This window comes from Chiloscyllium plagiosum, unplaced genomic scaffold (assembly GCF_037043375.1).
Source record: "Chiloscyllium plagiosum isolate Xiang-an unplaced genomic scaffold, Cpla_swu_hap1 HiC_scaffold_14, whole genome shotgun sequence".
Lineage (NCBI taxonomy): Eukaryota > Metazoa > Chordata > Chondrichthyes > Orectolobiformes > Hemiscylliidae > Chiloscyllium > Chiloscyllium plagiosum.
In genome coordinates, this window is record NW_028270152.1 from 50,721,823 (window position 1) to 50,735,472 (window position 13,650).

The 13,650-nt window shown below is 41.6% G+C and overlaps 1 protein-coding gene across 3 annotated transcripts in view; it reads right to left on the bottom strand.

Moving 5' to 3' along the window:
* The window catches only part of uba3 (ubiquitin-like modifier activating enzyme 3), a 36,842-nt gene that overhangs the window by 22,124 nt on the left and 1,068 nt on the right, over positions 1-13,650 (bottom strand). For all 3 annotated transcript variants that reach the window (XM_043708320.2, XM_043708321.2, XM_043708318.2), the window contains 4 exons: positions 13,222-13,342; positions 10,195-10,275; positions 1,916-1,998; positions 1,282-1,362 (listed from right to left, as the gene is read on the bottom strand). In XM_043708320.2, coding sequence (XP_043564255.1) covers positions 1,282-1,362; positions 1,916-1,998; positions 10,195-10,275; positions 13,222-13,341 — 365 coding nt within the window. In that variant the 5' untranslated portion in view covers position 13,342. The remainder of the gene's footprint in view (positions 1-1,281; positions 1,363-1,915; positions 1,999-10,194; positions 10,276-13,221; positions 13,343-13,650) is intronic.

The window sequence follows — 13,650 nt, forward strand, 5'->3', positions numbered from 1 at the left end:
AAAAGCCTTTTAGTCTTTGAGTTTAAATTAAAGATGTGAAGTATTTACTGGAGTAGCAGTAGCAGGAAGAAGATGGAGTTCTTACAAATAAGATATTTACGCAAGTTGATTGCCATCTTTGGTGCAGTTTACACCATTGTTCCTTGCTCGACTTCCTGACTCAAGGAAGTCATCTGGTGCCCAATAGATTTGCACTAGTTAGAAGACCAATTAATACATTAATTATCATTATACTCTGCAGTATATGATTACATGAACTAAGATAAATACAGAGAAAATTATATGAATCACATTAACATGTTTAATTGTCATTGCTTTGTTTTTTGCACTTGTGCTACACCAGCCTTTCCAACTTTAACTCTCAGTGCTATGGCAGAACATAAGATCTTACAGTGAGAAAGTACAACACTACACCAAAAAGAGGCATAGCATTGTCCTGTACTAAGTATTAAAAAACTCAAAACTGACCAAATATTAAGTTTGAGCTTATATATACTTTATGTACAAGACAAAATAATGGAAAAGAGAATGAAATTGAAAAGGGATAGATAGAAACAGCTGTAACAAAGTCACAGCAAAATAATGAACTGAATAATCTACTGATACAATCACATCAAACCATGTTACAGTATATCACATTACATCACATACACACAGACTAAGAGGGACACTAGTTCGACTGGGACAATACATCCATCCTGGGACAGGCTAAACAAAGACATACAGTAATTCCTAGAAGCCTGGCAATCAAACCAGAACTCCATTACCAAACATATTGATTTGGACCCCATTTACCAACCCCTCAGAAACAGAACCAGAAGTGCTATCACCCACCACAACAGAACAAGACACAAATAGCAAGCGAGAGAGAACACCAGCGCTTGATCAGAGGTTCACTGATAACGTTACCTAGCATGGTGACAAAACATCCGAGAACAAATCTACCAGCTCAGCTGGTATATCGCTGGTATACAACCAGTATATCACAAGCCGAAGATCAAATTTCACATTTCCCTTCAGAATTGCAGTGGTGTGGAGAATTATGGGCACTTAAAAAACTCCACTAAATTTTACAATAGCTCAATTACCTTGGGTCAGGCAGGGGTTGGTGAGAAGAGGAGACCAATCAGTTTAGAATTTTTTTCAAGAACCTAGTATCTAACGCTATAGATAAGCATTCCATAAAAGAGGTTTACGGTCTTCCAGTTGAAGGTCAACTTCATTTTCAGACCAATTACATCTTATTTTGCAAATGAAATTATTTTCTAAATAAAAGGATACGGTACTACGTTGCAACCAGGAATTCGATTGTTAACAAACTCAGCAGCTACTTCAGCTTTTGGCCTTCCTACATCTTTTGGTCTGTTTCAAAAAAAAAGTTAAAAAGAACAGAAAATCATCAATATCACTCAAAATCTATTTGTAATGGGGGTGAGAAATTAGCTCAAAAATTGCAATGTTCCAAACATATTAGCACACGAAGATTCCTCAAGAATGTCATGGTTCAAGCAGTCAGATTCAGACTGTGCCATACCTAACTTTCTGTATCATATACTCCTTGGTACTGGGTAAACACTACACAAAGAAAGCAAATGAGTACAAGATTTTTGCACATAGTTCAAATGGTTTCATTTAAAGTAAATAAGGCAAAACATTTAAATTTTACATAACTTTTATAAATTAAGCTTTTGTGAATTGCCACTTAAAATGCACAATGCTGCACTCAAACATGTGTTATGGAACAAAAAACTATTTCAATGCAAAAAACATGGACAATGCTACATCTGTACTGGAAATTACATTGGCTTTATAAATTAAAACTCCAACTTTAAAGCAACTTCTACAGAAATTCTTAAGATTTAATTCTGAAATCATAACAGTAAAATTTACAATCCAACTGTATATAAATACTTACCGAAATAAAAATTGTCTGTTCAAATTAGAAACGTCAATTGTATCCATATCAATGACATTTATTTGTCTGAAGCCCATGAGAGCCTGTGATAAGAGGGTGAGATCAATGGCAGCACACAGCAAAGTTATTGAACAATCTTTCTATGCTCAGATTGACTTGAAATGCTAAATGGACTGGGACTATTGGAATGTTGGATAGCTGACACATTACGTAAAATTCACATAAAAATGCTTCATGCTCTACTATAGTATGATTTCTGGTTAAACTGTCCTTTTCAATCACACAAAGGTCAGTAAAATACATCTGCATTAAGCAGTTCATTCATCCTACATAGAAACTTTAAACAATGCAAAGCTCAAATCAAGTTAAATCATGAATTTATTTACAATTGCAGAATAGTGGGAGTTGGCTATAACAAAATTTCTTGAGCATGAGTGGAACAAGAGCATTAAATGACCTGAAAGTCAGTATGAAAGCAAATAATCAGCTGAACAAGCCTTTAGAACGAAAGCAGAATATAATGAAGCCATTAGATTCAAAAGGTGATAAAAGAGAGAGAAAAGTTGGAGTAGTGCTGTCCTCTTTAGCTTACAGGCACACAGGTGCAGACCAGGAGCCAGATAATCATCTGTGTTTAACCAAAACATTGCCACCATCTGTAAAGTCCAAGTCAGGAGTGTGATAAAATATTCATTTACTTGGATTATTACAGTTTCAACACATTCAAAAAGCTCAACATCATCCAGACAAGGGGTAGCACGGTGGCTCAGTGGTTAGCACTGCTGCCTCAGTGTCAGCAACACGGGTTCGATTCCAGCCTCGGGCAACTGTCTGCGTGGAGTTTGCACATCCTCCCTGTGTCCGAGAGAGTTTTCTCCAGGTGGTCCAGTTTCTTCCCACAGTCCAAAGATGTGCAGGTTAGGTGAACTGGCCATGCTAAATTGCCCATAGTATTCTGGGATGCATAGGTTAGGTGCAATATTCAGGAAAAGGAGGGAATGGGTCTGGGTGGGTTGCTCTTTGGAGGGTCAGTGTGGACTTGTTGGGAAAAATGGCCTGTTTGCATACTGGAAGGGATTCTATTTGATTCAATATCCACATTCACTGCCTTCATCAATTCACACAATAGCCTATTTTGTATGTCTAGAAAACAACAAGTTTTTAAAAAAACCTTCTGTTGCTAAATTATTCCTGCTTTCTTGCTCCAACTTAAATACGATAATTTCTAGGAAATGAATACTTTCCTTGTGTATAGCAATTTTAGGTTTAATGGAGCAAAGACACAGGATACTCGCAAATTTTTTTGAATCTACTTCAGTAGAAGCCCAAATATTTCAAACATTAATACAGATACAGAGGGTAATGTTACTTTATGACTGCAACCTCTAATAAAGAACTTAATGAGAATATAAAAGGAGGAGAAAGTGAGGTCTGAAGATGCTGGAGATCAGAGCTGAAAATGTGTTGCTGGAAGAGTGCAGGAGGTCAGGCAGCATCCAGGGAACAGGAGAATCAACGTTTCGGGCATAAGCCCTTCTTCAGGAATGAGGAAAGTTTGTCCAGCAGGCTAAGATAAAAGGTAGGAGGAGGGACTTGGGGGAGGGGCGTCAGAAATGTGATAGGTGGAAAGAGGTCAAGGTGAGGGTGATAGGTCAGACTGGGGTGGGGGCGGAGAGGTCAGGAAGAAGATTGCAGGTTAGGAAGGCGATGCTGAATTCGATGGATTTGACTGAGACCAGGTGGGGGGAGGGGAAATGAGGAAACTGGTGAAATCCGAGTTCATCCCTTGTGGTTGGAGGGTTCCTAGGCGGAAGATGAGGCGCTCTTCCTCCAACCGTCGTGTTGTTGTGGTCTGGCGATAGAGGAGTCCAAAGACCTGCATATCCTTGGTGGAGTGGGAGGGGGAGTTGAAGTGTTGGGCCACAGGGTGGTTGGGTTGGTTGGTCCGGGTGTCCCAGAAGTGTTCTCTGAAACGCTCCGCAAGTAGGCGGCCTGTCTCCCCAATATAGAGGAGGCCACATCGGGTGCAGAGGATGCAATAGATGATGTGTGTGGAGGTGCAGGTGAATCTGTGGCAGATATGGAAGTTTCCTTTGGGGCCTTGGAGGGAGTGAGGGGGGAGGTGTGGGCGCAAGTCTTGCACCTCCTGCGGTTGCAGGGGAAGGTGCCGGGAGTGGTGGTTGGGTTGGTGGGGGGTGTGGATCTGACGAGGGAGTCACGGAGGGAGTGGTCTTTACGGAATGCTGATAGGGGAGGGAAATATATCCTTGGTGGTGGGGTCCGTTTGGAGGTGGCGGAAATGACGGCGGATGATGCGCTGTACATGGAGATTGGTGGGGTGGTAGGTGAGGACCAGTGGGGTTCTGTCCTGGTGGCGGTTGGAGGGGCGGGGCTCAAGGGCAGAGGAGCGGGAAGTGGAAGAGATGCGGTGGAGGGCATCGTCGACCACGTCGGGGGGGAAATTGCGGTCCTTGAAGAAGGCGGCCATCTGGGTTGTACGTTTTTGGAACTGGTCCTCCTGGGAGCAGATGCGGCGGAGACGAAGGAATTGGGAGAATGGGATGGCATTTTTACAGGGGGCAGGGTGGGAGGAGGTGTAGTCCAGGTAGCTGTGGGAGTCGGTCGGTTTGTAGTAGATGTCCGTGTTGATCAACACGGATATCTCAGGCGACCGAATCAACACGGACATCTACTACAAACCGACCGACTCCCCACATACGTTCGAGACACCACCCATGCCCTCCACCTCCTCCAAGACTTCCGTTTCCCCGGCCCCCAATGCCTCATCTTCACCATGGATATCCAATCCCTCTACACCTCCATCCGCCATGACCAGGGTCTCCAAGCCCTCCATTTTTTCCTCTCCAGACGTCCCCAACAGTACCCTTCCATCGACACTCTCATTCGTTTGGCCAAACTGGTCCTCACCCTTAATTTCTCCTTTGAATCCTCCCACTTCCTCCAGACCAAAGGGGTAGCCATGGGCACACGTATGGGCCCCAGCTATGCCTGTCTCTTTGTTGGCTACGTAGAGCATTTGATCTTCGGTAATTACACCGGCACCACTCCCCACCTCTGCCTCCACTACATCGATGACTGCATTGGTGCCACCTCGTGCTCCCACGAGGAGGTTGAGCAATTCATCAACTTCACCAACACATTCCACCCTGACCTTAAATTTACCTGGACCATCTCTGACACCTCCCTCCCCTTCCTGGACCTCTCCATCTCCATTAATGACAACCGACTTGACACTGACATTTTTTACAAACCCACAGCTACCTGGATTACACCTCTTCCCACCCTACCTCTTGCAAAAATGCCATCCCGTATTCCCAATTCCTCCGCCTCCGCTGTATCTGCTCCCAGGAGGACCAGTTCCACCACAGAACACACCAGATGGCCTCCTTCTTTAGAGACCGCAATTTCCCTTCCCACGTGGTTAAAGATGCCCTCCAACGCATCTCGTCCACATCCCACACCTCTGCCCTCAGACCCACCCCTCCAACCGTAACAAGGACAGAACGCCCCTGGTGCTCACCTTCCACCCTACCAACCTTCGCATAAACCAAATCATCTGCCGACATTTCCGTCATCTCCAAAAAGACTCCAACACCAGGGATATATTTCCCTCCCCACCGCTTTCCACAAAGACCGTTCCCTCCGTGACTACCTGGTCAGGTCCACGTCCCCCATACAACCTACCCTCCCATCCTGGCACTTTCCCCTGCCACTGCAGGAACTGTAAAACCTGCGCCCACACCTCCTCTCTCACCTCTATCCAAGGCCCTAAAGGAGCCTTCCACATCCAAAGTTTTACTTGCACATCCACCAATATCATTTATTGTATCCGTTGCTCCCGATGCAGTCTCCTCTACATTGGGGATTCTGGGCGCCTCCTAGCAGAGCGCTTTAGGGAACATCTCCGGGACAACCGCATCAATCAACCATACCACCCCGTGGCCCAACATTTCAACTCCCCCTCCCACTCTGCTGAGGACATGGAGGTCCTGGGCCTCCTTCACCACCGCTCCCTCACCACCAGACACCTGGAGGAAGAATGCCTCATCTTTCACCTCGGAACACTTCAACCCCAGGGCATCAATGTGGACTTCAACAGTTTCCTCATTTCCCCTTCCCCCATCTCACCCTAGTTCCAAACCTCCAGCTCAGCACTGTCCATGACTTGTCCGGACTTGTCCTACCTGCCTATCTCCTTTTCCACCTATCCACTCCACCCTCTCCTCCCTGACCTATCACCTTCATCCCCTCCCCCACTCACCCATTGTACTCTATGCTACTTTCTCCCCATCCCCACCAGCTTATCTCAGGCTCACTGCCTTTATTCCTGAAGGGCTTTTGCCCGAAATGTCGATTTTGCTGCTCCTTAGATGCTGGCTGAACTGCTATGCTCTTCCAGCACCACTAATCCAGAACATAAGAGCTTTGGACTGTGTGTATGAAGTGGTTTAATAATAAACATGTCAGACTTTCTGGAGCCATGTTTTTAAAGTGGTACATGTCAGAGATCAAGAAACAGTGTCTTTCTGGAGTGATAATGTCATATTGCTCATATTATGAATGCTTTACAATCAGAGAGCAAACATTGAAAGACACGTTTTAGCGAGTTTTGAAAAAATTTGTAGCTCAGGTTGAGGTTCTGGATCTAAGTTTGCTTGCTGAGCTGGAAGGTTCATTTTCAGACATTTCGTCACCATACTAGGTAACATCATCAGTTAAGTCTCCAGTGAACCAGTGCTTCACCGGAGGCTCACTGATGTTGTTACCTGGTATGGTGATGAAATGTCTGAAAATGAACCTTCCGGCTCAGCGAGCAAACTTGCATCCACGCTTGCTTTTTGTTTAAAACTATCAAGAATTGTTTTCTTTTCTTAGGAAAAACCCACAGATTGGAAACCTTTGGATAGATGGGAACATAGATTGGAAAATTCCAGTCCAAGACTGGACACACATACTCTTCCTCAGGTGGGACAGGTACTGTTTGATGAGGCAGATGCTTGGATCCTTGATGTACTTCTGCTGTTTAGACCATAAGACCATAAGACATAGGAGTGGAAGTAAGGCCATTCGGCCCATCGAGTCCACTCCGCCATTCAATCATGGCTGATGCACATTTCAGCTCCACTTACCAGCGTTCTCCCTGTAGCCCTTAATTTCTCTAGACAACAAGAATCTATCAATCTCGGCCTTGAAGACATTTAGCGTCCCGGCTTCCACTGCACTCCGTGGCAATGAATTCCACAGGCCCACCACTCTCTGGCTGAAGAAATGTCTCTGCATTTCTGTTCTGAAATGACCCCCTCTAATTCTAAGGCTGTGTCCACGGGTCCTAGTCTCCTCGTCTAACGGAAACAATTTCCTAGCATCCACCTTTTCCAAGCCATGTATTATTTTGTACGTCTCTATTAAGTCTCCCCTTAATCTTCTAAACTCCAACGAATACAATCCCAGTATCCTCAGCCGTTCCTCATATGTTAGACCTGTCATTCCAGGGATCATCCGTGTGAATCTCCGCTGGACACGTTCCAGTGCCTGTATGTCCTTCCTGAGGTGTGGGGACCAAAACTGGACACAGTACTCCAAATGGGGCCTAACCAGAGCTTTATAAAGTCTTAGTAGTACATCTCTGCTTTTATATTCCAACCCTCTTGAGATAAGAGACAACATTGCATTCGCTTTCTTAATCACGGACTCAACCTTCATGTTTACCTTTAGAGAATCCTCGACTAGCACTCCCAGATCCCTTTGTGCTTTGGCTTTATTAATTTTCTCACCATTTAGAAAGTAGTCTATGCTTTTATTCTTTTTGCCAAAGTGCAAGACCTCGCACTTGCTCACGTTAAATTCCATCAGCCATTTCCTGGACCACTCTCCCCACCTGTCTAGATCCTTCTGTAGCCTCCCCACTTCCTCAGTACTACCTGCCTGTCCACCTAACTTCGTATCATCGGCAAACTTCACTAGAATGCCCCCGGTTCCCTCATCCAAATCATTAATATATAATGCGAACAGCTGTGGCCCCAGCACCAAACCCTGCAGGACACCGCTCGTCACTGGCTGCCATTCTGAAGAAGAACCTTTTATCCCAACTCTCTGCCTTCTGTTAGACAGCCAATCCTCAATCCATCCCAGCAGCTCACCTCGAACACCATGGGCCCTCACCTTGCTCAGCAGCCTCCCGTGTGGCACCTTATCAAAGGCCTTTTGAAAGTCTAGATAGACCACATTCACTGGGTTTCCCTGGTCTAACCTACTTGTTACCTCTTCAAAAAATTCCAACAGGTTTGTCAGGCATGACCTCCCTTTACTAAATCCATGTTGACTTGTTCTAATCAGACTCTGCTCTTCCAAGAATTTAGAAACCTCATCCTTAATGTTGGATTCTAGAATTTTACCAACAACCGAGGTTAAGCTGATTGGCCTATAATTTTCCATCTTTTGCCTTGATCCTTTCTTGAACAAGGGGGTTACAACAGCCATCTTCCAATCATCCGGGACCTTTCCTGACTCCAGTGACTCTTGAAAGATCTCAACCAATGCCTCTGCTATTTCCTCAGCCACCTCTCTCAGAACTCCAGGGTGTATCCCATCGGGGCCAGGAGATTTATCAATTTTAAGGTTTTTTAACTTTTCTAGCACTATCTCTTTCGTAATGGCAACCATACTCAACTCAGCCCCGTGACATCCTTTAATTTTTGGGATATTACTCATGTCTTCCACTGTGAAAACTGACGCAAAGTACTTGTTAAGTTCTCCTGCTATTTCCTTATCTCCCATCACTAGGCTTCCTGCATCAGTTTGAAGTGGCCCAATGTCTACTTTTGCCTGTCGTTTGTTTCTTATGTACTGAAAGAAACTTTTACTATTATTTCTAATATTACTGGCTAGCCTACCTTCATATTTGATCCTCTCCTTTCTTATTACACTCTTTGTTATCCTCTGTTTGCTTTTGTATCCTTCCCAATCTTCTGATTTCCCACTGTTCTTAGCCACTTTATAGGATCTCTCTTTTTCTTTAATACATTTCCTGACTTCCTTTGTCAGCCAAGGTTGTCTAATCCCTCCCCGGTTAATCTTTCTTTTCTTGGGAATGAACCTCTGTACAGTGTCCTCAATTATACCTACAAACTCCTGCCATTTTTGCTCTACTGTCTTCCCGGTTAGCCTCTGCTTCCAGTCTATTTTAGTCAGTTCCTCTCTCATTCCCTCATAATTACCTTTATTCAACTGTAACACCATTACATCCGATTTTGCCTTCTCCCTTTCAAACTCCAGACTGAACTCTACCATATTATGGTCGCTACTTCCTAAGGGTTCCCTTACTTTAAGATCTTTTATAAATCTTAAAAGTTTGCACTGGGCTCCACCTGGATCTGTCAGGAAGGTTCAAAATAGTTGGATCTTCTTCAGTTTGGGCATTCCCATCGGTTGGTCAGAATATTGCATCGTTCAAGGCGGCTTTTAGGATGTCTTTGAAATGGTTCCCTCTGTCCCCCTGGTAACCAGGATGATATTTGGAGTACAAAACTTGTTTTGGGAGTTTTCTGTCAGGTTTGCAGATGATAGAGCTCGTCCAATGCAATTCATTAACCAGTGCCTCAATCCTGGGGATGCTGATCTGAGAGGGGATATTAATAGTGGATAGTGTTTCCTACACCGAAATTATTACCCAGGAATTTGAAGCACGAGTGATATTCCTTCAACTGTATGAATTGCTTGCTGTCCATTGTCCGCATATCCAATACATACAGGAAGGCAGGAAACATTGTGGCCTGCAAACTTAGTGCTGACTTTGAGATCTTCGCAATTTTTTCTTCAGACTGCTGAAGGTTATGCTGATACACTAGCGATTGTGCTCTGTGCCTTCAGTAATGTTGGTCCTCATTGGAGGAAACTCTCAAGGTATGAGAATAATCTACATTAACCAACAACTCACTTAGGTTGTTGGTAATCTGCTTAGAGTATTATGAAGTGGGAGGAGGTTAGCAGACAATCTTTGTCTTCCAAATGTTTAGCCTAAGGCCTATTCTTTCATATACCTCCATGAATGCAAGATTTAGAGCTAAGTTTCAGCGCGTGCACACAAGCACGAGATGCATACTGCACCTTGATTACACTCTAGTGTATGTGCTGGATGCAACAAATCTTAACGTAATATTGATATCCAGTTAGACATAACCAAAAGCATTCAGTTTTTATGGGCTTATTCTGAATTCAAAGTTTGGAAATTAAGAAAATGAAGATAAAAAATACATTACCAGATTTTTAAGGAGTTCACATCCTAAACCTCCTGCTCCAATAACTAGAACTTTGCAGGTCTCTAGAAGGAACTGGAGTGACTGCAGAAATAAATATGACAGCTCAGTCAACATCACAGAAGGAAAATCTTAATTTATTTTAAGGCTTTCAACAAAGTTTTCATATATTTTTGAGTTAAATTGATTTTGTATCCACAAAAAGAATAAACTATATGTTTCAGAACATTAAGTATATTTCAGCCTGGATTTTGCCATGAGCAGCAAAGCAAGAATGCTAATTATTGACCTTGTAAAAAGACAAGAAATCTAGTAACCTCCACTGCGTGAATTTCTCTCTTTCACCACACAGTGGATTGCTAATGTGAAGCAGGAATGATGTTTTCAAGTTATCTAAGCAACCAGTCACATAAGTGTTCTCATGCAAAGCGCAAAACTCAATTTTTTTTTAAACTGTACACTAAAGATTGGAATATACATATTGGGTGAAGATAGAAGCCAAATTTTAAGGAAAAAATACTTTTAAAATAGTTTGACTATCTACTCATTAATAATAATGCAGTCATTAACAACATTAACAGAAGTATAAACCTATTTTTCAGTGTCAGCTCTATTGCTAAGTAACAGTTTATTACTCAATTGAGCACTTGGATCGGTTATATCTCAGGGGAGTTCTTGCCAAATTAACTGATTTCTTGTTGGGTCAGTGTAGGGTCTTAGTGCAACCTTAGCATAGCAGGGAATGAGAGGATTTCTGCATTCATCTGCTCTTGCCCTTGAGGTTTTTGCTAATTTCAAAGGAATGACAATAATTGACATTGACAGTTCACAGTCAATAAAGCCCCACAAAACTCAAAATCAACTTATAAAGAGCAGTTCCTTTTTGCCAAGTCTGTCCCCATATGTACACACATACAAGTGATGAGCATAGGTTTGTTAGAAAATATCTACAGTAGATACATTAATTGTGAATTGTGCTGGATTTTAAATATAAATGTGGACCAATATGTTGGAAAAGACAGCAACTTTCACAATTGTTTACATAATGCAAACTGAACACATGAAAACTCTGAAAGCACTTGCAATCTTTGATTTGAAAAACTTGTGTGAAAAGCTGTACATTTCATTTCCAATTGGAATTTGTTTCTTTCTTATAGACAATGATTTACAGAAACACTTTCCCAATGTTAGCAACTTGAAATTAGGTTAGCTATATTATAGATTAGATGTTCTCTGTTCTGACAGTAGAATTCTAATTTTGGGTGAGTACTCAATACTGGGAGCAATACCATTACCAGTTAAAGTACATACAAAGTAAAATATTAGCATGTGTACTTCTTTTTAGGTTATGAATCTATGTCTGCAAAACCTACACCGTACTCCCCCAATTATTTCATTTTAAAATAGTCAGAAGAGATTTAAAAGGTCAGAAACACAAGTAAACTGTACGATAAGAATGTAATTGCACCGGAGGGGACGTTACCCAAATTAGAGCATTTTATCAGAGGCCTGATAGGCTTGGGTTACTTTCTTTACAGCAGAAAAGGCAGAGGGCAATCTGGTTAAGGTGTGTAAGATGACCAGGGGCTTGGACTCGTTGGATCAGCAGCTCTTCCCTTTAAGTAAAGGCTAAATAACAAAGGGGCATTATTTTAAAGGTGAAAAGCAAGAGTTTAAAGAGGATTTAAGGATTTTGCTTTCACCCAGAGGGTGGTGGGAATCTGGAATGAAATGAATGGAAGGGTAGTAAAATCTTTGAAAAGTATATGAATGTGGACTTGAAATGTCATTACATTCAAGGCCATAGGTTGAATGCTGTAAAGTGGGATTTTGTGCAGACTTGATCAGCCGAATGACCTCTTCTGTGCTGGATGACTATGAGCTATGTGCATTTCCCAACTGCCAATTACAAGTGGTTACAAAGACCGATAGAGAAACAGCAGTAATTCTAAAAAGGCTTTTGAAAATTTGTTTTATCAATGATTTGTCTTCAAGGCAAAGGCATACATTACCAAATGGAATTTGTGGCCAGGAAATTGCTCAAAATATAAAATGGACAGAATGTTTAACACTACAGGCATATGAATTGGTTTATATTCATGAATATTGACCCTTAGGGTATATCAGTCGTTCTCAGATTGAAAACTGTTGGATAATTGGACCAGAAAAGAAATTGCAATCTAAGTGTTCTAAGGACATACATTCTACTCCTAATTGTACATAAAGCTTCCATTAATATAGTTATTTTTCTAATTAAATGGAAAAACCCATTGTAATTTGGAAATTCACAAAGCAGTTGATCTTGTAAGTTCATTCACAATGAGGCAAAGGAGCTGGAATGTGCAAAATTAAACCATTACAACATTACTTCTGGTAAGAAGTTGTAATTGCATCTAGACTAGTTTCTACAAATAGTTTCAGTTACATACTATTCACAGCACAGAAACAGGCAATTTTGACCACCACTTTTTATTCATTCTATATCCTTGTATTGCTTTCTCATAGTTTGCTTATCTCATGACCCTTTGAATGCACCAATGTCATTGCCTCAATTACTGTGGTGTGACAGGAAGTTCCATTTTCTAATTCATTGCATGAAAATTCATGTTTACATTAAAAATAGAAATTGACTAAAGTGTCCCAGAAACTAGGACTTTTTTTTAGGCCTAAATTGATTACTCTGAATTTGTAGGCACAAACAGGGGAATTTTAAACTTAACTGACTAGCAGGATTTTGACAAACCAGGCAAGCTACCTACATTTCACAATGAAGGTAAGAAAATACGGTTTACAGATGTTGCAACTCGGGAGTTCGATCAACGTTGTTGTTTTGTGTTAGTAAATAAAAACAGCAAAATGGAGTAGAGGTTTTACATGAGATGTAAGTTTCCAAATTTAACCAAATTTATTGTGTGACTCATTAGCATCTGATGTTTTGTTCTCATTGTGACATAAACATTTAGCAAAAGCAAAAAAAAACTCTCAGCTACTATCCAATACCAAACTTTGATTTATAACAATGTTTCTCACTTCAGTACTTGGTTCAAAGTCAGGATGTGTGAATGGTCCTGAGCGTTCAAGGAACTTCCTCACGTGATTCCAGCGACCTTCCCAGTCTCCAGTGTCCCCATACCCACCATCAACAGCCATTCTGCACAGAACACAATAAACTCAACTAGAGATTTCGTTTTCACAACACAGCATAATTATTAGAAACATTATTTACAAGAACTACTTGTCTTAGACATTTTTAAAAGTTGTATTTATATTTCTTTAAAGAGAGACAGACTGAATGACACCCTAATAGCTCAAATTTTAAATTTAGAATTAGAAGGGCTCAAATTAGACAATTAAAATCATCTCTCAGATGCAAATTTTCAGCCACCAAAACAAAGTCATCAAATCAAATGAAAACAGATACAAAAGTTCTTTCTTGGAATAGTTATTAAATGTTACAAG